General features: G+C 38.1%; 4 protein-coding genes and 1 pseudogene across 14 annotated transcripts; 3 read left to right on the top strand and 2 right to left on the bottom strand.

Moving 5' to 3' along the window:
• Window positions 1-1701: 1701 nt before the first annotated feature.
• Window positions 1702-4924, bottom strand: LOC137745960 (laccase-4). The gene is made up of 6 exons (XM_068485991.2): window positions 4736-4924; window positions 3940-4091; window positions 3600-3844; window positions 3370-3498; window positions 2364-3296; window positions 1702-2173 (listed from the first exon to the last, which is right to left on the bottom strand). The coding sequence occupies exons 1-6, from the start codon at window positions 4823-4825 to the stop codon at window positions 2043-2045; spliced, it is 1680 nt and encodes a 559-aa protein (XP_068342092.2). The 5' UTR covers window positions 4826-4924; the 3' UTR covers window positions 1702-2042.
• A 7506-nt stretch (window positions 4925-12430) lies between these two features.
• On the top strand, window positions 12431-14894 carry LOC137744285 (protein NRT1/ PTR FAMILY 8.1-like). The gene is made up of 4 exons (XM_068484139.2): window positions 12431-12536; window positions 12818-13035; window positions 13228-13781; window positions 14063-14894. Exons 1-4 carry the CDS (start codon window positions 12431-12433, stop codon window positions 14892-14894), a joined length of 1710 nt encoding a protein of 569 aa, XP_068340240.2.
• A 2026-nt stretch (window positions 14895-16920) lies between these two features.
• On the top strand, window positions 16921-19630 carry LOC148692258 (protein NRT1/ PTR FAMILY 8.1-like). Its single transcript, XM_088681628.1, has 4 exons — window positions 16921-17175; window positions 17273-17490; window positions 17563-18113; window positions 18649-19630. Exons 1-4 carry the CDS (start codon window positions 17070-17072, stop codon window positions 19478-19480), a joined length of 1707 nt encoding a protein of 568 aa, XP_088537754.1. The 5' UTR covers window positions 16921-17069; the 3' UTR covers window positions 19481-19630.
• A 706-nt stretch (window positions 19631-20336) lies between these two features.
• On the bottom strand, window positions 20337-25123 carry LOC137745831 (uncharacterized). 11 transcript variants are annotated; one of them, XM_088681639.1, is made up of 6 exons: window positions 22647-25123; window positions 22481-22569; window positions 22048-22154; window positions 21319-21477; window positions 20895-21133; window positions 20337-20814 (listed from the first exon to the last, which is right to left on the bottom strand). In XM_088681639.1, exon 1 carries the CDS (start codon window positions 25019-25021, stop codon window positions 22931-22933), a length of 2091 nt encoding a protein of 696 aa, XP_088537765.1. In that variant the 5' UTR covers window positions 25022-25123; the 3' UTR covers window positions 20337-20814; window positions 20895-21133; window positions 21319-21477; window positions 22048-22154; window positions 22481-22569; window positions 22647-22930. The 11 variants fall into 11 exon arrangements, with proteins under 11 accessions (XP_088537765.1, XP_088537757.1, XP_088537761.1 ...); XM_088681631.1 differs by having other exon boundaries at window positions 20337-21133; window positions 21359-21477; XM_088681635.1 differs by having other exon boundaries at window positions 21359-21477; window positions 22048-22569.
• Window positions 20644-21666, top strand: LOC137745832 (uncharacterized; annotated as a pseudogene).
• Window positions 25124-25629: the final 506 nt, after the last annotated feature.

A 25629-nucleotide genomic window follows, 5' to 3' on the forward strand; every position in this document is an offset into this window, starting at 1 on the left:
ATCCCAACGTCCAAAACCTTCAAACGAACCATCCCGAGCCTTCTAGGGACCTCACCAAGCTTCCTACAAGCTTAAAATTCCCTAAAACGTGAGAAATCACGTGTGCATGAACAGTACCAAAATCGGGCATCGTGAGTTCAATGTGAAAACGAAGGTGTTCTTACCTGAAATGGGTATGGTTGGACTCCTACAAGCCTCACGAGTCTGAATATGTGCTTGGATTCTTCGATCTGTGGAGGTTTGATGGGTGTGTGGGTGTGTCCGTACGTGTATGGAGAATGGGAAGGGAAAGGGAACTCGGGATAGGGGGTACAGGGCAAGGGAAAGGGTGTGGGTGCAGGGTAGGGTGTGTGGCCCAAAACATGCCAACAAGGAACCCGAAACAACCACAAAACGTAAAGGAAACGCACTAGGGGCAAAACTGTCTTTTCACGTTACGTTTTTAGAATTTCTCGGGACGGGCTGTCACAAGTCTTCTTCCATAATATTCATCTACTGCTCCTCCTCCTTCCATAAAGATGATCAATATATATTTGATTGGATTAAAAAAAGATTGCACTAGTCAATCTTATGCATTTAGGAAATAAAATCCTAAATGCCCCACCAAAGGAATAAACCCTCCATCCCCAGCACTCATAGTCACCAAACTGCTGCTCCACTTTGATCTGCGCCTTCCACCAATTTAGGTAAACAAAATTTTGTTTCGTTTTTTTGGGACAGAAGGGAGAATATCAAACAAATTAAGATGGCATCATAATTAAAGATCCCCAAACACCAAGGTACAAGCACAGAAACTAAAACAAATTGAATCAAATGGATATATAGAAACTCTGGCCATACGAGGAGGATGGATTGGGTGCGCCATGAATTATACACAAGGAGGATTGAAGATGCATAAATCATTCCACCAAAACAGGTAGATAAAAATAAATTAATTAATTCCACCCACAGAGGTAGAATGAAAACCCTTTTCCACTCATAGAGGTGGACAAAAACACATAACTTACGTCCATCTATCACAGGTTTTAATTTTTTTTTTATCTACCTCTCACAATTGTTTTACTTTTATTTGTGATAAACTTATCATACTTGTTGTCACATCCTGGCTCGGGGTCCACTGCATCCCGAGCCCGCTCCACCACCGTAGCACGATATTGTCCGTTTTGGGCCCCGACCACGCCATCACGGTTTTGTTTGTGGGAACTCAGACGAGAACTTCTCAGTGGGTCACCCATCATGTGATTGCTCTCGCGCGCTACTCGCTTAATTTCGGAGTTCCCATGAAACCCGAAGCCAGTGAGCTCCCAAAAAGCCTCGTGCTAGGTAAGGATGGGAATATACATATAAGGATCACTCCCCTGGACGATGTGGGACCTTACACTTTTTGTATATGGATTTTTAAATTTTTTTTATGAGAAAGTAGATAAAGGCATTTGAAATTCAAATTTAACAAATTAAAATATATTTTCATTTTTACTTTAAGGGGCAAAATGGACATACAAACAAATCAAATGAAACTGGACTTGATCTGAAAGTAAGTGATTTTTTTGGACTTGGATCAAAATGCCCCTAATAATAATGTCTATATATTTTAGTGTGGGTTTAATTCTCATCGATCTCTCTCCTCCCTAACATTTGATAATTTAATTCACTAATACTATCGTTTGTAAAAAAATAAAAAATAAATAAATAGGGAGATCATAAAAAGGAAATTTGAAAATCCCATTTCACAACTTTATAATACATAAACAAAGACTTGCACATTCAAGACCAATACATATATTAATTCTTGAGAAAAAAAATAAAAAAAGTGTATATTATCAACTTCAGCAATCCAAAAATTAATTCAAACTTGCTTGAGCAAATTGTTTCATTCACTCAAGCAACAAAGCTTGAATCTACATATAGATAAATTTGTTTGTTTATTCATCCTCTCTTTCTTCTTCTTCTTCTTCTTGACCATGTGTGTGCCCTTGAGTCTGCACAGCTCAATTTTCGTTAGGTTTCTCTACTTGCAAGAACAGAGGCTCCTTTTGGCTAGGTTAACATTTTGGTAGATCCTTTGGAGGTGGAAGAAGAGATTGATTAGGTCCTTTACCATTGTCCACCAAGAATGCCATCTTAAGCCCCCATGTTGTGTGCACTTCCAAATGGCAATGCATGAACCAAACTCCTAAAATTTATACACAAATTGGGGAGGGGAGAGTTAAGACCAACTAAAAACTGTATGCACTGGTCATGTGTGACATCTCTCTACAACATGCGTGTGAATCCCATTAAATAATGGTGGATTCTACATGTATGTTGTGAGAAAGAGGTTACATATGAAAGTTTTTTAAGATGATTGAATGAATAGAAGTTACCTGGATTATCAGCGATAAATCGGATAGCTGTCCATCCGCCGGATGGAACATTAGCTGTGTTCCTTTCAACAGGATCAACAAGATTGAACTTCTTAGGATCCGTCTTGGGGTTATAGTTCCCAACTCCCCTACCCACAGAAAAGAAATTGTATCCATGCAAATGGATAGGGTGGTTCTCAGGGGCTATAGTCCCAGTGTCTTGCAACACAAGTTGAACTGTTGAGTTATAAGCTAGCCTATAAAGCCTTGTCCCATTTGTAGTTGCCAAGCTTGAATTAGCCGGTGGACCTCCAGAATAGTTGAAAGCCGTCGGCGGGTTGCCGGGGAAATCCGTAGTAAAAACCCCACTTTTGTTGAAAAAATGTGCTTGAAGCAGAGCTGTGGTTGGCATAACAAATGTGACATTGTTAACACTAGCCACTACTCTGCTTCCATTACCAGCTTTGCAACTGGGGCATGGATTAATCCCAAGTCCAACTGTGAAGAAAAGATTGTGATCGATTTTTAATGGGACTTTGGCTGGAAATTTGTTGGAATTTAGGGCTTTTAGAGAGTTTATGAAGCTGTTAGCAACTTGGGTTGCGTTTTGGGGAGGTGGGCTAGTGAGCGTTGTGGGTGTGCTAGCAAGTGTGCCAGTATAGTGAAGAGTGGCGGTGGCAGTGAGGTTGTCAACGGCGATTGGAGAGTCCATAAATGGCGAGGCTGCCACCATGTATTTGCCGGAGTTTTGATTGGCCGTGACTAGGGCATTGGTGGTTTGTCCCGGGGCAATCACAATGGTGTCCGTCTTGAAGGGTTTCACATATGTGGCATCTACTTCCACTATGGTCAAGTTGTGCCCTGCAATTTTGAAGAAGAGCTCCTCATTGAGCGCAGCATTGATGATTCGTAGAAGGTAAGTCTTGCCGCTTTCCACAGGTAATGTAAAGCCACCTGCATTAGTAAATATCATCAGTAATGTTCTCTTATCAAACAACATTTTATTTCTATTCAGAGCATTACGTACCTTCTGAAGAACAATTTGGAACGACGCCTGGATGACCGTTAATGGTGTGAGCATCTGATACATTAGGTGCTATACCAGATTTGAGAGCCTGATTGATCACAGTTTCAGTATCTGATTTCCACCATTCACCTGCAATTTTCGTATTCTTAGATCAAATTATATAAAATCCCAAACATTGATCACCTTAATTGTGTTATTATTAGAAAGAAAGAAAATCAATTTAGTCTCACCTAATACCACATTTACTTCCTTGTGGGGCGCTGGGAATGGATAAGGCACCCCACGCTTGGGCAAAATTACAAGGGCACCATGGACGGTTGCCCTTAGCCAGTTAATATGTGCATGCCAAAGAAGTGTGCCTCTTTGCCCTGTGATGGTGAAGTTGTACACATAGCTTTGGCCTGAGGGAATTGGACATTGTGTGATGTATGCTGGACCATCTGCCCAACCGGTTCGTAGTTGCCGGATACCATGCCTGCCAGTCCAAAAATTAATTTGAATTTTACTGTAATTTAGACGAATGATTAATCATAAAGTGGTATATGATTAAGGTGGCAACTAAGTTCTCACCAGTGAATGGAAACGTTATACTTGACATGGTTGGTAACTTTGACAAGCACATTATCGTCTTCCCTGGCATAGAGAGTTGGCCCCGGGAACTTGCCGTTAACGGTAACTATTGGCTTACTTGAGCATAGTTTAGTTTTATTTCTCAGCACCACCTGCACACATTATCAACATGACAATGGAAAAATCAAAGTTAATATTCTAAACTACTCTTAAGTCACAGGAACAGAGATTCGAACTTATGTACAAATTAAGAGAATGATGTATTACGCTAAGCAACTAGCACAACTCACAACTTCATGTTAAGACTTATGATTAACTGAGTGTATTAAGAAAGCTAAGCAGTTAATTAGTTATCCAAAGGTGTAACTTTTAGGTTTTGAGGGTGTACCAGCTTACATGTGCTTTCCATTTTTGAGTAATAAATCCTTAACTTTGCACTACTTAAGTGGACCGGCCCTCTCAGCTAGCTTTAAATCTAAGAAATCCATGTCTGAGATTATATGATTTTGGTTTTATCTGAAATTTCCACTTTGACATTTCTATTATCTTTTCCACATTTATAATTTATCTATGCATGTATCAACAAATTAAAATCAATTGTAGTAAAATTGAGCATGAAGATCCTCATGGCCAGAACAAATACCATACATAGCAAGAACACAATTAGAGTATACATAGACGACGGCACGATTTCCATGCAGACGACGGTGAAAGTCCGTCACCTGTGACCCTTTTTTGTAGTAATGTATGTAACAATAAACCATGTAGCAAGAACAACGTTGTTAACAGTACTTACATTAAACTTGTAGTGTCGGACTCTGCTCTCAACCAAAGCAGGAAGAACGCATGCCAGAAAAAGCACAAGAAATCGAATCGACCACACCATTTCTCAATACTCTTTCTGATTCTCTTTGCACTAGCTAGTGTACTAGTACGATAAACTTCGTTTCTTAATGGTTTTTGTTGCTATTGGTGTTGGGTTCATGGTCATGACTTGCCAGCGCAAGCTTATAAAGGGTGACGAGAGGCACGGCTGTGATGTCGTTTTTCCAGGGTAGGTGGACGACGGTAATCTATGAAAACAAGATTCTTAAGCTAACCCAAGATCTTCTCTGTGATTTCTTACATGTTACATAAAGTTTTTAATTTACCAGCTTCCAGCTGCATATTTCTGGTAAATGCTGTTTATAATATGCTTATTAAATTCCCCTTTATCTGATTTAATCCTTTTTGTTACTAATTTGGTTAATCGGGTGGACTTTGTTGAGTGTTTGGGACAACTTATACATTAAGTATATGGGTCAACCCAGCAGCTGGTGGGCCATTTGGATATGCTTATATTAGTGAGGTTTGTTTTTTTTTATCCATTCATTAGTAATAATTTTGAGTATATTTGGAAGCAAAGTAGTTAATACCAAATTCTTATACATGTTTTAGCATAATTATGAACCTAATAAAGGTATCAATACTAGAGTCACCATTTTTTTTTTAATTAAATTTGTTTACCAAATAATGTTAATGTGTAAGTGTATGTGTCAATAACATGTAATATTTAAACTAGCCCTAAATTTAAATCAATTAAACATTGCTACATTATTGTGAACGGATTTTTTGTTTTCAGTGCTACTCTATAGACAAACCAAAACATTAGAACAAATTTTCAATTACCAGAGCGCAAAATGGCTTGAAATAGGCATTTTACATTTCTTGTTGGTCGGATAATAAATGAGTTCCCAACTTTATTCATCCATTGGAGTAAAATTCACATTTATATACGTCGAAAATGCAAAATAATATGTAAATGTAATGCCGAGATGCTCTCATTCCGATATTTTAAAATAAGAAAAACAATGACATTCCCAAAGAAGCTCCGCTAGCAAATAGTACTCTTGCTTAAGTTAATAACCAAGTCATATTACCCGTTAATGTTAATGGATCAAGTTTGGGTTGGATTGTATTACCTGTTTATTTGAACGAATTTGATACGACACAATCTGTTAAGATATCGAGTACGTTATGAAAATGATACAAACACTGCAAACACGACATGATCGATTACCATCAAGCTACATCCCAATGGACCGATAAGATTTTGGGAGATTTTTTTGACATTTTTAAGCTATTAATTAATTGCAGAAATAAGGGCATACGTATTTGGTATTTCATCTTAATTGGATCCATGCTTAGGCATTTCATCTTAATCGAAGTGGAAGTGAGAAGCCAAATACATGTAGATCTGGTAGGTAGTGAAATGCGTATAGGGAAGTATAAAATACTAAACATCTACTGCATGCCGCCTAATTGGATGCTTAGGGAACAAATTAGCTTATGGTTGAGAAATGACTTTCAGGTCATATATCAGATAGGAGCTCCAACAGATGGACGATGGACGACATGATAGTCTGTTTGAAAGCCAATCAAATTTAAACCGAAGGTCGGTAGGTCACCCAGTCTTTTTCAAACTCCCTCTTCAGCATGCTCTTTTTCTTTTCATCAACTTCTTTGCTTTGTCCATATTATTTCCCCTTTTTTTTTATAAAAAAAAACCTACTCATCCTCCCACACAAACACATGACTGATTACATTAAGCGTACTTGACAAATTAACATGTGTACGGTGATTAGAGGTTATGATCGTCAATTTGGTTGGAATTCAGTCTTCATCATGCGCTATTTTGCTTGAGAAAACCATGTTACCGTTATTATAGTAAATTAATAGTGAGATTGTAATTTCTCGATCGATGTACCATACATAATTAATAGCTTAATCATATGTTATAACACATAACTTAGTAATTAAGATTTAGTTTCAGTATTCTATAATAATTTCTTATTTAGATAACTAGATATATTGAGTCACCAATATCTTCTAGATATGATAGTCGAGTTTGTTTAAATGAAAAAAAAAAAAGGTAGAAATTATTTTGGCTAGGTTATGAGTCATAGTGCCAGTCAATTAAGACATTGATTGTATAAGCTGATATCTAATCTCATTGAAAAAATGGCACATCCAGAACAAAGCGAGAATTCATGTAACTTTCACTGAAGACACGACTTCATCTTAATATCTTGAATCTTTGTTGAAGCAAAAGTTCCACAGCTCAGAAATTACATGTTGTAGAAGGTTCTGAGGTTGCGACTAATCCATCAAGTGTTATAACAAAACTTTCAATGAAGTTGCAATAAAACTTTCATGAGGTTGGGAAGCTATATAATTTAATATTTAGTTCGATTTACAAATAACATAAATGTTCTCTTAGTTATCAAATGATTAAAGAATGTATGGCTGTCATTCACTTTCAAATTTGATATTAATTTTGAAAAAAAAAAAGTTGTGTGTAGGGGTGGAATTTTTTACCGAATTACCATACCAACCGAATTACCAACCATCTCATACCAAAGTTGTGCCAAAAAATTTGTACCATTGGTAATGGTACGGTATTTGTATCGTATCATACATTTTCAGTACGGTAATGGTATCCAAACCATTACCAATGGTATACCGTACCGTATCACTACTATTAATATTATATCATTTATTTATTTATTTATTTATTTATTTATATATATAATTAGGTATTATTATCATTATATATGCACTTTATATTTTTCTCCTAGTCATTTATCCAAAACCATCCTCTCACCCTCTAACCTCCACTTTCCCAATAAATTAAAAATAAAAAACTAATAGAAATGGCTTGAAAACTTTGAGTTTTAACGATATAGACAAAGTAAAGGGTAAAGTGAATAGTACCATGATTGATTTTTTAGTATAAAAATGTGGTTTTTTGTTAAAGTGAACAATACCAGAAGTTTTTCATTAAAGTTCCCTTAAAAAAACCTAGGCCTTCTTGCTATTGCGACTTCATCTTTTCACTCATCTTGTCATCGACTTCATCTCGGTTGCTCCCGTTCCGACGAGACTCTCTCTCTGCAGTCCATCTCATCTTCTCCTTCATGAAATTGGGTTGTTTTTCTACCTGACTTCGTTTATCAAGTTAATTTTTGTTCAATCTTAAAGAATGTAGAGATGGAATTTAGGATCTTTGTACTATTTTTTTTTTTTAGGAATGTTGGGTTTCAGCAATTCTTCCATATATTTACCTTTTTTTTTTCTTCTTAAATGAGTCTCTATAAAATTCTCATAATTAAATTAAAAAAATTTAGTAACCCGTACCTTGAATTGGGTTGGAAAAAAAAAACAAAATTGTGGCCCAAAAGAGTGGCCCCAAAAAAAAAGTGATAATTATCATTTCCATATCTTGTCAAACAAACTATTTAGAATGCCGAAATTCGGTATATAAAAAATTTGGCACCATAATGATAATAAATTTTGTCATACCAAAAATTTTGTATGGTAATTGGTACATGAGTTTTGGTATGGTAATTGTACCAATACCACCCCTAGATGTGTGTAGAGCCAAAAATAATTCAAAAATCCGAAAGACGACACATGACCTTTTACACAAAAAAGACAAGAATGCCTTCATTAAATGGGCAAGGCCCACAAATCTCTCATGCTCATGGTAAGGAGGAAAAATCAAAGGCAATAAAGATTGAATTAATTACTAAATCATATCTTTAATACATTCATAATTGAAGATCAACTCAAACAAGTAAGGAGTCATCATCACAATCATCATCCTAATATAGTATCTCATAATTAATATATTTGTGATATATTTTTTCCTCATCCATCCTACGAATAACCCACATTGGCCAATGGAAAGCCGCCTTGCGTAGGGCCAAAACCCTAACACTGTGCCTGGCCACCTCTCTATAAATGCCCCATCTCCACCAAGTTCTGGTAAGATTTTGTTATGAACTTCTCTAAACACTCAACTTTTTTTTTTTTTCAGAGAAACTGATTTAGGCATCAGAGATCCATTGATCAAACTAACCCCCCCTCTCAATATCTCATGGCCGCGTGAGGCTTAGGCCTTGACCAAAGAGTGTTTATTTGTTTTGTAGGTACAAATTCGTCTAAGACTGAAGACGGCAAATTTTTACTACCATAATGTACTTTTAATGTTTTAATCAAAATTATTAACATCGAATTCATTTGAATAAAAAAATATATATATCAACTTCATAGATTAGTGATCATGAATCTTTGACGAAGAGAACAAACTTATCCAAACAAAATGCTATAAGATGAATTTGAACAATGGATTTTTAAACATTGACAGCATTGCAGTTGGGTATGATCCATGAGCCTAATTCAATGTTAGGCCAGCTGAAAACATATGCTGGGAACTTTTCATCCCAAAAAGGGCTGACCAAATGTTAACTCAGGAATATCATGGGCTAGTCAAAGTTATAAAGAATGTTGGGTTGGGTCATGTATGTGCAAGTCATTCTATTAGCCCAAAAAAGTGCCCAGTCTGAAGTTTTACCAAAGAGCTTGTAGCCGACACCCATCCGAGCTTCATGGAGCATCGAAAGGCGTATTGAATTGAAATTTTTTAAAATTTTGAGAGTGTAAGTTCATGAATTTTGATGAAGCACGTGAGACTTCAAATGGACTTCGAGAGAATTCTGCATGAGTTTTAGTAGAGTTTGTGAGAATTTTATCATGAATTTTAATGAATAAAATTTCATGAATTACAATGGACTATTTAATGAGCATTTCCACTAGTTTCAATTTTCACTACTCGAAATAGTGGTTGGCCATCATCTGTGATGTTAGTGGTGATAGTAGCTGTGGTGGTGGCGATGGTGAAAGTTGTGGTGATGGCCATGAAAACATGGTTGTGACAGTACGCTAGGAATTGAGGTGGCGATGGTAATGGAGTCCAGTGTTGATGCTGGTGGGGAATTGGTTTGGTGATGGTGGTGGCGTCATGGTGGTGGGGGTGGGAGTGGAAGTGGTGATGGTCATGACAAGTTGGTGGAGGTGCCACCAACGTCGCAGAAGTAGTTTGCGGTGAAGCCACTGTGGTTAGGAGGATGGTAGCTGATTATACACTCATAAGAGGAAAAAAAAAGTCTATCAAAATCTTAGGAAGAAATGCTACATTTGTATGTTCTATATACATGGTAAAATCTATCAAATCTACCATAATTCAGTGTCTTTTTATAATCATTTCAAGCTAATGACTTTTTGAAAGAGTCCAAAAAATTCAAGACTACCCCTAACTGAAGTCTTTAAAAAAAATTTGATTGGATACTCTAAGATTTTTTTTATGTACAATGATATATTTATATTATGGAGGTAGGAAAATAAATTGGTTTCAAATTTATCATTCACCAGATTCAAACTTAAGACTTCTCACTTACAAATGAAGAAAAATACATCTAGATTGTTATAGCGTAAGAATACTCTTAAAACTTTTAAACTCTTTCAAAATTCTTCAAACTCTCAAATCAATGCACCCACAAAAACTCGTAGGCTTTCTTTGATGGGTCAACTTAGACATCACTAGATTGGGATCCAAATTTAACCAAAAACACTTCTAATAATGTTTGGAAGAAAAAACTAAAGTGCTTATAAATTAGAGAGCACACTGCTCTTCAAATTTTTTTATTTTTTTTATTTTTAGAAAACACTTGATTTTTATTTTAAAATTTTCGAAGCATCGCTTCCTATAGTAGCTCTTAGAGCAGTTCCACAGGGGCTTGATAGCCCGGCACCCAGTTAAAACCCTCCAGCCCTGCCTAATAGATTGGCACCTAGTCCAAGCCATGCAAGAGACCAGCCCAAAATCGACAAACCCATGGGACGGCCTACATTTCTTTTCTTCTTTTCTTTTTTTTTTTTCTTTTTTTTTTTTTTTTTGCGCCAGAGAGGTAGTTGTTGTGGAGGCTGAGGAGCAGAGCTGGTCAAGGCGGGAGAGGGTGTTGAGAAGGAAGGAGCCACAGAGGGAGAAGGACAGGAGGATGAAGCGGATGATGAAGAGGTGTGGAGATGCAAAAATTAAAAATATTTGAAGGACAGGAGGTGTGGAGATGCAGTAGCCAAAGCTCGTTGAGAGTGTAGAGGAGCTTGTTGTTGAGGTCGGCTTGGGATTTGAAGGACAGGAGGGCGACGGCATCGGAGGATGGGAGAAGGAGGTTTGGAGGTGGCGGTGGGAATGGAAGGGAAGTGCAAGGGTGGACGACGGTGGGGACAAAGAAGAGGTGTGGAAGATGAGAAAATAAAAATATTTTAATAATAATATTATTATCTTATTTTTTTATAAAGTCATAAATTAAAAATAAAATTATTATTTTTTATTATTTTATAATAAAAATAATAATATTTTAATAAAATTGACTAGGTTATTTTTTATTAGGGATAGAGATGTATTTAACCTATTACTGTTCATTGAGATCCATCACTATTCACTAAATAGATTAAAAAAGTTGGATGCTGACACATTTTTTTAAGGGAAGGAGTTGCTTTTATGAGCACCAAATTACTTAACAATAAAAAAACTAGAAGTACTTTCAAACGAAATGTGCTACTTGACGTGTCCAAACTAAACCGCCAAAGGAGGCCTCAATTGTCAATTCGATGGCTAAGGTTGGTAACAAGTCCCATGCCTTTGCCTAAGAAGGTGTGCCAAGAAAGCAAAATCTAAGGACCTGACTTGTCTGCCCTCTTACTTTCCATACATTACCATTTTTTTTTATTTATACGATCACGATTAAATCACGTTAATATTTTATATTATTATAATTTTTTATCTTATTATTTTTATAAAAAAAAATCAATTTAAAATGTTGACGTAACTTAATCGTGATCATACAAAATAGGAGAGGATGAAAGTGTATTGGGATGACAGAGAAGCGGGGTCCAAAATCTAAACATGTAGATTTTATTTTATTTTTTATTTTTTTTGGTGCCAACCAAAGATGTAGAGCTAAAATATAGGTAGCATCATCAATAGGACATGCTGTAGAAATAAGATTCTCAATCCTTCTAATCTTATTTTCTTTCCTTTCTCTCCTATTTAAACGATTACGGTTAAATCACGTTAATATTTTGTATTAATTTTTAATTGTCAGAAGAAGATGAGAAATAATTTATGAGAAAAGAAAATGAGAGAAAATAAATATAAGACGGAAGAGAATCGTACTCTTTGCTGCAGACCGATCATATAAGATGTCAAAGTTAATAGGACTAGGATTCTCTCCCCTCTTCATTCCATCCCCTTCTCTCACATTCTTTTATTTTATCTTTCTCTTGCTATAAAAATTAATATAAGATATTAACATAGCTTAACTGTGACCGTTTAATTAGGAGAAGAGGGAAGAGAAGGAAAAAAAAGAGAAGTGAGAATCCTACTCGCTTGTCACCTCCAGCTCACTGCCACAGCTGAAAACGACACAAGTCCTGCACTATATTTATGTGCAACATTGAATCAACGATGCATTGAAGAGTCCTTTCGAATCGCGTGCCATTTGTCATTTATGCACGAGTGATAGATCTCTACTTATTGAAGCATAAAACTACTTTGAGCTCAAGGGATCGAGAGAAAAGATTCATGAGTGAGATAGCAACATTACTAATGGAAGAAGAAGATATCCACACCAAAGATGGAACAACTGATTACCACAACAGGCCTGCCATCAAGAAGAACACGGGAACATGGAAAGCTTGCCCTTATATTCTTGGTAACTAAAATCTAGGGGTGTTTTGCTGGTTTCCTCTCTCGAACTTGCGCCCTACTACCGATTTTCTATTAAAACTTATATTTTGGTGAATTTTTCCCTATCGTCATGTTTATCCACATTTCGTCCATTAAATGCTTTTGTTGCTTTTACTCTACTGAAGTGTGACCTTTAAGACGAAAGTTAGATGAAATGTGGAATAATCATAATTGTACAGAAAAATATGATCAAGTGGTCAACAAAATATGTTGAATTAATTGCAATTCTTGGCTTTTGATTGACAGGAAATGAATGCTGCGAAAGACTGGCTTACTATGGGATTAACACAAATCTTGTTAATTACCTCAAGTTTCAACTGAACCAGAGGAATGTGGTTGCTGTCAATAATGTCACAAATTGGTCAGGTACATGCTATGTCACACCATTGCTTGGAGCCTTCCTAGCTGATGCATACATGGGAAGATATTGGACAATTGCTGCCTTCTCCATCATCTATGTTTTTGTAAGTTAATTTCTTTCTCAAACGAAAGAAAAAGTTATATTGTTAGTCAATCTGACAACATAAGATATCTGCCTAAAATTAATTTGACTAAGCATTTGAATGACAACAAAAGTCTGACAAATGGACATTGCATGCAATATATTGTAATTCTTGTTGAACTTATAGGAAATGAAAAGCCATGATTTGTCGCAGGGAATGACTTTATTGACCTTATCAGCGTCAATCCAAGGACTAAAACCACCCTGTGACAACAACAATGTGTGCCATCCCACAGGGTTACAAACAGGGGTGTTCTTCACAGGACTGTACCTCATAGCACTTGGAACTGGAGGCATAAAGCCTTGTGTCTCATCATTTGGAGCAGACCAATTTGATGACTCTGATGATGCCGAAAAAAAGAACAAGAGCTCCTTCTTCAATTGGTTCTATTTCTCAATCAACATTGGTGCCCTTGTGGCTTCCTCTGTGCTTGTTTGGATACAAACAAACGTTGGATGGAGCTGGGGCTTTGGCATCCCAGCCGTGGCTATGGCACTTGCTGTTGTGAGCTTCTTTTCGGGCACTCGATTGTACAGAAACCAGATTCCTGGTGGGAGTCCCCTCACTCGCATTTGCCAGGTGCTTGTTGCATCCTTCAGGAAGTTCCGTGTTCGAGTGCCTCGTGACAAGTCTCTCTTGTATGAGACTGCCGACCAGGAATCTGTTGTCAAAGGAAGCCGGAAGCTTGATCACACTGACCAGCTAAGGTAATTCTTACGCTTCTAACAAAGAAGTACTTTAATTTGTATCTTTTGAAACCTAAATTTTGATATGAAGACTTCTGCTAATTGCTAGAGTCCTAGAAAAGCTCAACAAGGTAAAATAGAAAATGCTCTATTGCCAAACTTAGGTTGAAGAACTGTGAATTTGAACCACACATTACGGACAGACTTACGTTGGATGTTCTATTGTTTATTATAGTACAATCAATTACAGTCCAGCATAACAAACGAGGCAATAACAACTTTTTCAATTACGAACCTTGTAGTTTCTTGGACAAGGCGGCTGTAGAGACACAGTCAGATAAAGTCAAAGGCTCAGCGATGCCATGGAGGCTCTGCAGTGTGATACAAGTGGAAGAGCTTAAGTCCCTCATAAGGTTGCTTCCCATATGGGCCACTGGTATAATCTTCTCAGCCGTCTACAGTCAAATGGGAACATTGTTTGTGCTCCAAGGCAACACAATGGACCTCCATGTCAGCAAATCCTTCGAAATCCCATCCGCCTCGCTCTCCCTCTTTGACACCGTCAGTGTCATCTTCTGGGTTCCAGTTTACGACCGTGTGATAGTCCCGTTTGTGCGAAGATTCACGGGCAGAAACAGCGGCTTCACCCAACTCCAAAGAATAGCAGTTGGGCTAGTAATCTCCATCTTTGCCATGCTGGCCGCAGGGGCTTTGGAGCTTGTGAGACTTCGGGAAGTTCGAAAACACAACTACTATGACCTAAAGCATGTACCCATGTCGATTTTTTGGCAAGTTCCTCAGTATTTTATTATAGGGTGTGCTGAGGTTTTCACATTTATTGGGCAACTGGAGTTTTTCTATGAGCAGGCTCCTGATGCAATGAGGAGTTTGTGTTCTGCTCTTTCACTTACAACTGCTGGTTTGGGGAACTATTTGAGTACAATGCTGGTGAACATTGTGACCGATGTAAGCACTAAGGATGGGAAGCCCGGATGGATTCCGGACAACTTGAATTATGGGCACCTTCACTACTTCTTCTGGCTTCTGGCTTTGTTGAGTGTGGTGAATTTAGGGTTTTATCTTTTGGTTGCTAGATGGTACACTTACAAGAGGGCAGTAGTACCTAGTCATTGAGCAGTGACTAGTATTATTCTGCATTGTTGAGGCATCAAGTTTATGTAGCAAGGATCCATTTTGGTAGTGATCTTGATCCAAAACTAATAAGATCAAACATGACCTACCCACCTTAAACAAAATATGAAGCCTAACATTCTTGACTTGCAATGTATGACGAAAATATTATTGTATGATGGTAGCAAATAGTGCCCAATGGCGGAACCATGAATTTTCTAGTGGTGGGTATATTTTTTGTTTTCTTCATCTATTATGCATGGGTGCTTAATTAGTATTGTCTTATGAGTTACTGGGTGGTGGGTCTCTTTTTCTAGAGTAGAAAGCGCTAATTTTAGCTAAATGTGGTGGACTTCCTAAATAATTAAACATATAGTTTCAATTTGTGCAAAAACTTGCACCGATGTAGAGCCCGCCATAGTTTAAGAGTGGTTCAGCCCTTGGTGGCATCAAGTAACAAATATTGATGATGGTGTTATGAGTCCACGTAGTTCATAATATTCACAACGTTAAGTTTTTATAGCTTAGAACTTGTTGTGTACTAATTAATGATCAAACAAATATTGCAATTTAGTGAATCAACAACACTCTGCACATGGCTGTCACACAAAATAATCTCTCTTGTTACACCTTCCGTTTTAGATTTTTTTTTTTTTTTCTTTCATATATATCCATTTAGAAAGTTTGTAAACAAAGTAAAGCTGTCGAGGGCATGGCAATGTGGCATGCCTTCTCCAGTCAATTTTATATATGTGATACTTTCACATGACTAGAATATCTTGACCGTCGATCGGATTTCAACTAGAGTAGGACTGTGCTGTAAAAATGGGACTCTTTGGTTTTCATATTTTGGTAAGAAAATGGGGTTTCAATTGATAGTTCCAGTAAAGAGTCCAGGTACGAAGTTAACATAAAATGACAATAACTTAAGGATTACAAAAAACCATTAATTTCAAGTTCTTATGGTAAACCAGAACAAAATTCCCTTTTTAATGAAACCTCTTTACCCATCTATTATCGTAAAAAAGCCATCCCAATCACAGTTGTACCGACGCTAGCCATTGATGAAGGCGTGTGCAATACATTGATCAACGGCTATTAAAACTTAAAAGTCAGTATCCCTAATCACCATTCACAACCCCATAAAAAATCTACTCTTTTTCGCTCTTTTGAAGGTATGTGATTTGTCTGCACTTTCTTCCCCTGTAGTCATTCATGTCAAAGATGCATATATCTTTAGACTAGAGAATGGTAGGTTTTTCCTCTCAAGCGATCTAAAGAAAGGGGCCGGGCAATCGAACTCGAGACCTCAAGTGCAAATGCTCTTTAGCGAAGTGAGCAACAAGCGTCTCAAGTCTCTTTATGATTTCTAATTCTTCAACTTTTTTTTTTTTGTTGCTCTTGCACACAGTTATACTGTACTTTTCTTGGGTTTTCCTTTTCATATGATATTGGATTGTGGAGGTTACCTTTTCATATTGAAAAATCCCTAATTCTAAAAAGATGGAGTTTGACTCTCTAAATGATCACATATTGCTTAGGCTTCACTCAACTTTTGCTTATTTGTGTTCATGGAATTTCGATTAATTAAAATGTGGGTTGTGGATTCTATGATGATTGTAGAGGCTCTAGTAGATAATATTAGATACATTCCCTTCAATTCTATTGAGATGTAAAGAAACCTAATTAGCTAGTTTGGGTTTCTGTCTCTACAATTATCTTTCAATAGGATTTTAAACTCCTTTTTCTTAAGGAAGTAACAAAAACTATAGTCCTGTTACGAGACTGCTACTGTAAGAAGTACTTCTCATGTGTTGAATGATGACATTTTTATGTGACATGCTGCGTGAACTGTATAATTATCTAACGATGTTCGAAAACATAGATATATAGATGGTTGGTAAGGTTGGTACCATACGTGTGACCTGTTACATGTCCAAGTGTTCGGTGAAGTTCCTAATTTCATATTTTGAGAATCTAGAATTTACTTGGCCACAGAATTCTTAAAGAGAATATATATTCCAAGGCAATGCTTTCACTTTCAAAATTTTCATGATTACTCTCTTATCTCTTATCTCAGCCTGTGTGTGATGATGATGGTGATTTTGTAGGTGAGTCTTTGGCTTTAAATACCAAGAAAAAAAGGCCTGGAACTCGAAAGATTGCTAATCTGCAGCTATGGCGGACGATGATCTTTACACGAACGATGGGACTCTGGACATCCATAAAAAACCTGCTAACAAGAAGGAGACCGGAAATTGGAATGCATGCCGCTTTATTCTCGGTATGGTTTTATTGGTTATGAATTTGATTTTTTATTTTGATTTGTTCATGGTGTTTTATGGCGCCCTCATGTTGATCACTAAATAATCTTGTTGCAGGAAATGAGTGCTGCGAAAGATTGGCATACTATGGAATGAGTACCAATCTAGTGAACTATCTCGAGAAACGTCTCGGCATGGGAAATGTCACGGCAGCAACGAGCGTCTCTAATTGGTCAGGGACGTGCTACGCGACACCATTGATAGGAGCCTTCCTAGCTGATGCATACTTGGGAAGATATTGGACAATTGCCATCTTTTCAATCGTTTATGTTCTTGTAAGTTTGGTCCAAATATAAATTGTGTTCTTCAAGAGGCTATATATTGAAGAACTTTTGTTTTTATTCCAGGGTATGACACTCTTGACCCTCACTGCATCTATCAACGGATTAAAACCACATTGCGATAGCTCTGGTTGCAACACAACATCGTCCCAAAGAGCGGCCTGCTTTGTAGCTCTGTACTTGATTGCAGTAGGTACTGGTGGAATCAAGCCATGCGTTTCATCCTTCGGCGCAGATCAATTTGATGAAACTGACGAGACCGAGAGGAAAAAGAAGAGCTCCTTCTTCAACTGGTTTTACATGTCAATCAATGTCGGTGCGCTTATTGCTTCCACAGTTTTGGTCTGGATTCAAATGAATGTGGGATGGAATTGGGGGTTCGGAGTCCCAGCTGTCGCAATGGGGATTGCAGTTGTGTTCTTTTTCTTGGGAAGCAAGTTATATCGTCTTCAGAAACCAGGCGGGAGTCCCCTCACAAGGATTGCTCAGGTGGTTGCTGCATCCATCAGGAAATGCAAAGTGAAGGTTCCTGCTGACAAGTCTCTTCTCTATGAGACTGCAGATGAGGAGTGCAACATCCAAGGAAGCCGGAAGCTTGAGCACACCAACAAATTAGGGTAAGAAGCTAGCACATAGCTAGAATTTCAATGGGAAACACTTTTACTCATTTTAAGCGATTTTTCTAAAAGCGCGTCGAAACTTTTCACAAGAATCTTGAATGCTTCTCTTCTTGAACAAGCACAGTTTTTATAACCTAGCTAGCAGCAACAATTTTAATCCCATGTCCAACATTCTCAAAAATATTTATGGCTATCTGAAAGCGTTCTTAACCGTTTTAAAAGCATATTCAAATCTCTTGTTTGGGACCTCACCTAGAAAGGCTAAAAGTGCTTGCGGACAACTAAAGCGCTTTTGACTACGTTTTGTATAAATACTTAACAGTCTTTCTGAGTCATAGAAGTGCTTTCTTGAGAAGCACTTACCATGTGCTTCTTTGTAAAAACAATTTCAAGTTCAAGGACACTTTGATTGTTAATAAACATTTCAATGTATTTTTATTGATGTGTTCTCAACAATATAACTAATATTTTTCTTTTTTTACGAACGTCATGTAAAGAGAATTTCTATATAATAATATTTTTCAAATTTCAGGTTCTTTGACAAGGCAGCTGTGGAGTCAGAGACAAACCGTGCCAAGGAATTGCGAAGCCCATGGAGCCTCTGCACAGTGACACAAGTAGAGGAGCTGAAATCCATCATCAGACTCCGCCCCATCTGGGCATCCGGTATAGTTTTTGCCACCGTCTACGGCCAAATGAGCACAATGTTTGTCCTCCAAGGCAACACCCTAGACCAGCACATGGGCCCAAACTTCAAAATCCCATCAGCCTCCCTCTCCCTCTTCGACACTGTCAGCGTCATCTTCTGGGCTCCGATATACGACAGGCTTATCGTCCCCCTCGCCAGGCACTTCACGGGCCACGAACGAGGCTTCACGACGCTTCAACGGATGGGAATCGGCCTAGCACTCTCCATATTCTCCATGGTTGTTGCTGGGGTTTTGGAGGTCGTTAGGCTTGCCACTGTAAAAAAATATAATTACTACGACCTAGAGTACATTCCCATGTCGATTTTCTGGCAGGTCCCGCAGTATTTCATCATTGGGTGTGCTGAGGTTTTCACCTTCATCGGGCAGATGGAGTTTTTTTACGACCAGGCGCCTGACGCCATGAGAAGCTTGTGCTCTGCACTGTCACTGACCACTGTTGCACTGGGGAATTACCTCAGCACTCTGCTAGTTACTGTGGTAACTAAAGTTACCACGAAGAATGGGAATCTTGGGTGGATTCCGGATAACCTTAACAGGGGACACCTGGACTATTTTTATTGGCTGTTGGCTATTCTGAGCGTTATTAATTTCTTGGTGTACCTCTGGATTGCTAAGTGGTACACTTACAAGAAGGTGACTGGCTGTGCTCAATGATATGCAGGGTGGTGGAGTGGCACTTGTTAATCTTCTGGCTGTCTGCCATTTCAGTTTTTTTTTTAATTTGATTTTAATGTTGGTGTTTGAAAATATTTGTTGGAAGATTTCTGTGTTGATTTCAAGATTGATTTAATGTGTGTTTGTGAATTTTTCATAGCATTTTGTTGACTTTATTGCAATTAATCATTCGTAGGTTCATATAATTGGTTGAACCCTGCATTTTTATTCATCACCCATTCACTTATTTAAGTTGAGAGAAGTCGTGAACTGAGAAAGTAAAAAAGAAAAAAGATATTTTAGCTAAAATGGTCATTGAAATTGGAATAACTCTTTACTCTAGTTCATGAAATTTGAAATCGATAGAAAGTGGTCCTTGAATTCTACAATCAATTATTTTGGTCCTTTAGTGAACAACTCATGTTAAATAAAGACTAAAATGACAAAAATACCCTCAATTTTTTGTCAATTAAGGTATTTTTGTCATTTTATTTTTATTTAACGAAGATTTTTCTCAAAATAACCAAAATTATTGACAATGGACAAACTCAGGAGCCAATTCTATCGATTTTAAATCTCATGGACTAAAATGAGAAGTTATTTCAATTTCAGTGACCATTTTAACTAAAAGACCAAAAGAAAATGATTGGTCGAATCCTGCATTTTTTTGGTGGCATGCTTGCTTACTTCGGACGAAAAAAAGTCATGAATGAAAAAAGTAGAAAACAAAAGGTATAAGAATGAGATTACAACTCCGTATAAGCAACCTAATTCCTAATTTCCTTTGTGTGAGTAAACACAGGAAAGTCACGAATGAAAATAATTCTAATACCCTTGTGTTAGTAAACATAAAAAATTTAGTCGTTATAATGATTCAAATACTCATTCCAGGTAAGTAAGCAAGTCATCAGTTGTCAATTGTTGGTACAGAAATAGAGCGAGAGGAACAATTAGGTGATAAATCCCCCCTCTCTAACAAGAACTTTTTAGTCTAAGAAACACCTTTTTAGAGTGATGGAAAATGCAACGCCAGATGAGAGGCTAAAGGGCACTCTCAACAGTTTTAACTGTCGATATACAAATCTCTCTCTCTCTCTCTCTCTCTCTCTCTCTCTCTCTCCCCTCTTCTTCCAAACTTAAAGCCAGCACTGAAAACGGATAAGATGATTGGCCTCAAGCTCATTCAAACCTCCTTCACCCCCACCAAACATGCCAATTTACACACAGGACGATTGTCCAACGCCAAGAATTCCATCTTGCGATTCAGCAAGTCCAATGATTCTGATTCGGAGTCAGATGCTTCCCCTCCCGAAGGCGACACTCACAAGCAAGAGCTGCTGGTGAGGATAACAATGCTTCAAGCTCAGAAGGTCCGTCTTGCCGATTACTTGGATGAAAGGTCAGAGTATCTTACCAAATTTGGAGAAGAGGCAAACGCCGAGTTTGACAAGATTGGAGAAGATGCTCTCAAAGACCTGGATGAAGCCAGCGACAGGGTCCGTTTTTAAGTTCCTGCTCCATGCACCGCATAAAAGATAAAAAAAACGCTACTTGCTATACACTTCTGTTGGATAACTTGGATTAAATTCTTAATCGTTTGTGATTAGCAGATATTGGAGAATATAAACAGCCGCATGAAGGCCCTTGAGGAATCTGCAGGAGTAAACATTAAGGAGATGGAGAAAAACGAAAACGAGTTAGAAGCATTCGAAGGTCAGATTGAAAAAGAGCGAAATGAAGGGTTATTTTTTAAGAATTTGACGCAGGGCAAGCTGAAAAAAAAAAAAAAAAAAAAAAAAAGATGCTACCGAGGAAATAAATAAAATCAAGAAGCTTACCAAAAAAAGTGCAGGATCAGAAACCAGGAGGAACATTTACCTTGCTCTAATTGGTCTGCTACTCGTACAACTTGTCGACTCTTTCATCACTTCAACACCTGATTGGAGAAAAGTTGCATTTCTTGGGGCAATTTTTGTGGGTTTGGTTTCTCAGGTCATCTATGAGTAGAAAATGTTATCAGAAACAGAAAGTACAGAAGAAGGGAAGACACAGGGAGAAAGAAGGTGATGCCCTGCCTTGCCCTACTCTTAGAAGCAAAAATATTATGCTGTAAAATTTTCGGCCTCAACTATTTTACTGAACACAGCTTGGGTCTACACAGATAATACATGTTTTTTCCTGATCAACTCAATTGTAAAAATTTTAGCCATAACTCTTTTACGTTATCCAATTAAAACTTAAAACTGTAGAATATCTCGAAAATATGAGAAACTCTAATACAGACATTTCTAGAATTTAACTGCCCAAAAAGACGAATGGAAACAATGCACTACTGCTCCGCTACACAAATATAGCATGATCAATAAACCCAAGTAAATCTTACAACTTGGGTTTGATACATCAAGCCTTTAATTTTGCATCATCAAAAGGTGATCTTGGTGATACTACTGTAATCACCAAAAACTATGTAACCGAGTTACATATATGATGCTTTATGAATCCACTAGTGTCTATATGACCTTCTAAATGTTCTATACCCACTAGTGTACAACAAAATGCATGTTGACCTGAAAGCAGTAGCCGCAGAAATTGAATCTGGTGACGAAGGTTAATGATACAAATTCCGCGAAAGCCACACGTGTGCCAAATAATGACTTTAAAGATGGCATCCAACCTGCATCAGGAGCTCTGCACTACTGCAAATATAGCATGATTAATAACCCCAAGTAAATCTCACACCTTGGGTTTGATACATCAAGCCACTTTGCTTTTGCATCATCAAAAGGTGATCTTGGTGATATTACTGCAATCACCAAAACCTATGGCACTCAATACCATATATGATGCTTCATGAGCTTTTAATTATTATAATTCATGCTAAGACAGGACTCAAGATTTTAAATTTATAAGTAATGTCTTCGACATTCTAATGTTCTAAATAAAACCCACTATGTGCAATACAACCCAGAATTGATAACTGAATGGCAATTGATACTAAACCTGGTAAGCAAGATTTTGGATCTGAATTCTAGAAACTCATTCTTCTGCCAACTAGTCTTTTCCAGGATTCAATAAAATTGGCATTTAACCTGCAGTAGGCAGATTTTGCACTGAGAATGCAACACACCCAACAAACAAATGTAGGCAAAAAACAGATCATTCATACCTTATGTCACTTTCAGAAGAAAAGGACGTTCTTCATGAAGAATAATATTGCTGTACAGATTCCTCATCAGTAGTATCCCAAGCACCTACCGACTAGCCCAGCGACATATTTCCACAGACCTTTTCTCATGACACGTGGAATTTTAAAGTATCCCAGTGCTAACAAAATATGACAAGAGAACAAAAGGAAACTATGGAGGTCTCATCATGTGATCCCAGATGAAACGATGAATGTGTTGACATCAAAGAAAAGCAACAGGAGATAAAACTTGCTTCCGCGCTAATTTATACCCAAGAAGAGTTTGAAGTGGTCCCATTGTTGAGCACTGCCCTAACAAGTATGTACCACGTAATGGAAGTTGGAAGAATTCCAAGATGTAAAGCCTTTTCTAAAAACCTAATGGCATCTGATATTCTACTGCATGAACAAAACCCTTTGAGAGTAACATTATAGGTGATGATATCTGGTTGTAGTCCATCTTTTAGAAGGCGGGCCCAAATTTCTGATGCCTTTTCACAGTCTGTAATTTTGTAAAAACCCTCCATTAGGGTGTTGTAGGTTACAAGATTTGGAACGCAGTTCCAACGCCCCATCTGAAAATAAAGCTGCAAAGCATCTTCAGCCTTGCCTGCAGAGCAAAGACCATGAATTATAATGTTATGCATAGTTACATCAGGCTCGAAGCCCTTGTCAAGGGCTTGATGCCACACGTTGAGGGCCATGTCAATCTTTTTGCCTTGACAAAGGCCATCCATTAACAAGCTATATGTGATCACATCCGGCTTCCATCCTTTTTCCAGCATTTCCCTCACAAACACATATGCGTCACTAAATCTTTCTGCTTTGCATAAACCATTTATGAGAGTATTGTAGGAGATAACATTTGGAGAGCAAAACTGGGTGCACATTCCTCTAAAAAACAAAATGGCATCTTCAAGTTTGGAAGCTTGGATATACCCGTATATCAATGCATTGCAAACATGAGAATTTGGTTCATAGCCACACTTATCCATCTTACCTACTAGCCTGGCTGCTTCATCTAGTATCCCTTCCTTGCATAACCCATTAATCATTGACGAATACGCAAAGGCATCCAGATCAGCTCCTGTGTTTTCTGCCTCTTTTAAAATCTGCAAAGCCTTGTTTAAATACCCATTTTTACACAGTCCATGGATTAACACTCCATAGGTTGTGGCATCTGCAACACAAGCCTTATCACGCATTAGTCCCCAGACAGAAATTGCTTCATCAACATTCTCGTTTTCAAACAACCCTCTAATCAATGTGTTATAACTCACAACATTACGACAACCACACTTCTCCATCACGTCCCACAACTCAAAGCACTCTTTAGTCTTCCCTGCTCGACAGAACCCATTGAGCATTGCATTATAGACAACCACATCCGGAACTACTCCTTTATCAACCAGCTCTTTATAAACTCTCTCAGCCCCATCCACATTCCCTGCTTTGCACAACCCATGAATCAAAGAACTACAAGTATACAAGTCAGGTCCTCGATCATTTGTCTTCATCCTATTCCATATCTCTAAACTCTCATTGAACTTGCCACATTTACACAAACCATTGATCATAACATTATAAGTAACAATATTAGGATAAACCTCTGAGTCCTTCACCAACCTCTTCCAAATCTCATTAGCACTCACACTATCGCCTTTCCGGAAAAACCCATCAATCAAAATATTATAACACATCACATCAGGACCAACCCCTCTCTCAAGCATTTCATCAAACACCTCCAATGCATCACTCAAGTTCCCACCTTTCGCAAGCCCGTTGATCAAAGTCCCATAACTAAACACATCAGGCTCCAAACCCTTTTCCCACATCCAATTCAGCAACCCTTTAGCCTTCTCAAACTGCTTCTTCTTGCCCGAAATCTTGATCAGAACATTATAAGTCTGCAAATTTGGCTCCAAACCCACCGTTTCGAAATAAGCAAAAAATTTCTCAGCTCGGTCCCATTGGTTAGACTCAATGAACGCATTCAGCAGCGAATTGTACGACCTTACGCCGGGCGCACACCCAAAAATCTCTTCCATTTGCTGAAACACGGCCAACGCTTTATCGGGCATGGAGTATTTCGTATACGCTTTGATCACCGTCAATGCCACGTCCTCGGGGCACTTGCATTTCTGGGTCCGAATCAGCTCGACGACCCGCTCGACGTGGACGACGAGCTTCGGGTCGACGAGCCGGCGGAGGATGTGGTGGAAGACGTCGGAGGAGTGGTTGTAGTTCGGGTGGCGGGTCGCTGAGTCGAGCAGGGCGAGTGCGGAATGAGGGTTCTTCTCGGCTTTGAGGAGCTTCAGGACTCGCTTCGGAGAGAGAGATTTGGGGAAGTCGACCATGGCAGTGGCAGAGTTGCAAATTTGTGTGGTTGCTGTGTCTCATTGTTACGGCATGTTATGGGGGTGCTTTCGGTCCGCCCATAAATTTTCGAGCGGCTGAAATGGATGAGAAGCGGGAGAGAGAACAATCAAGTAAACGGATTTAATGGGTCGGGTAATGGGCCGAAGGCACAAATACTGAGGCCGAGTGGCCCAATTTTGTGGATCTACATTTTTGGGTTAATACTTTTTGGGCTAAACCTTGGAGACTTTGCGGCCAACAATTATTTTGAACTCAAGACCTCTTCCAACATAGTAGATCAGAGATTGCGTGCGATTATACCAAATAATCATTTACATACTTTTTTTTTTTACTCAAATATGTAGGTCTGTTTTTTCGTGTCGACATAAATTTGTTTATGTTTGCTTACTTGGAAATGAGGAAAGTGATTAATGGGAGAAGTCAGTATACAGGAGAGAGGGGATGGTTATGAAATCAACTAGCGTCCCTCATTCAATCTAATTCCTAGTTGTTTAGAACCTTAGATATTGGATGACGAATATTAACGTAGAACATACGAGAGGTCGAGAAGTAGAATATATCCAGTACCATTCCAGATAAGTAAACA

This window comes from Pyrus communis, chromosome 12 (assembly GCF_041283825.1).
Source record: "Pyrus communis isolate YQ-2024b chromosome 12, ASM4128382v1, whole genome shotgun sequence".
NCBI lineage: Eukaryota > Viridiplantae > Streptophyta > Magnoliopsida > Rosales > Rosaceae > Pyrus > Pyrus communis.

Excerpts from the sequence above, each read along its gene's own strand:
- LOC137745960 (XM_068485991.2), bottom strand. The coding sequence starts at position 4,825 with ATGGTGTGGTCGATTCGATTTCTTGTGCTTTTTCTGGCATGCGTTCTT. Across the intron at positions 3,845-3,939 it reads TATAACGTTTCCATTCACTG|GCATGGTATCCGGCAACTAC; the intron begins GTGAGAACTTAG and ends TTGGACTGGCAG. Across the intron at positions 3,297-3,369 it reads TCCAAATTGTTCTTCAGAAG|GTGGCTTTACATTACCTGTG; the intron begins GTACGTAATGCT and ends TTACTAATGCAG.
- LOC137744285 (XM_068484139.2), top strand. The coding sequence starts at position 12,431 with ATGGAAGAAGAAGATATCCACACCAAAGATGGAACAACTGATTACCAC. Across the intron at positions 13,036-13,227 it reads TCTCCATCATCTATGTTTTT|GGAATGACTTTATTGACCTT; the intron begins GTAAGTTAATTT and ends GATTTGTCGCAG. Across the intron at positions 13,782-14,062 it reads GATCACACTGACCAGCTAAG|TTTCTTGGACAAGGCGGCTG; the intron begins GTAATTCTTACG and ends CGAACCTTGTAG.
- LOC148692258 (XM_088681628.1), top strand. The coding sequence starts at position 17,070 with ATGGCGGACGATGATCTTTACACGAACGATGGGACTCTGGACATCCAT. Across the intron at positions 17,176-17,272 it reads TGCATGCCGCTTTATTCTCG|GAAATGAGTGCTGCGAAAGA; the intron begins GTATGGTTTTAT and ends ATCTTGTTGCAG. Across the intron at positions 18,114-18,648 it reads GAGCACACCAACAAATTAGG|GTTCTTTGACAAGGCAGCTG; the intron begins GTAAGAAGCTAG and ends TTCAAATTTCAG.
- LOC137745831 (XM_088681638.1), bottom strand. The coding sequence starts at position 25,021 with ATGGTCGACTTCCCCAAATCTCTCTCTCCGAAGCGAGTCCTGAAGCTC.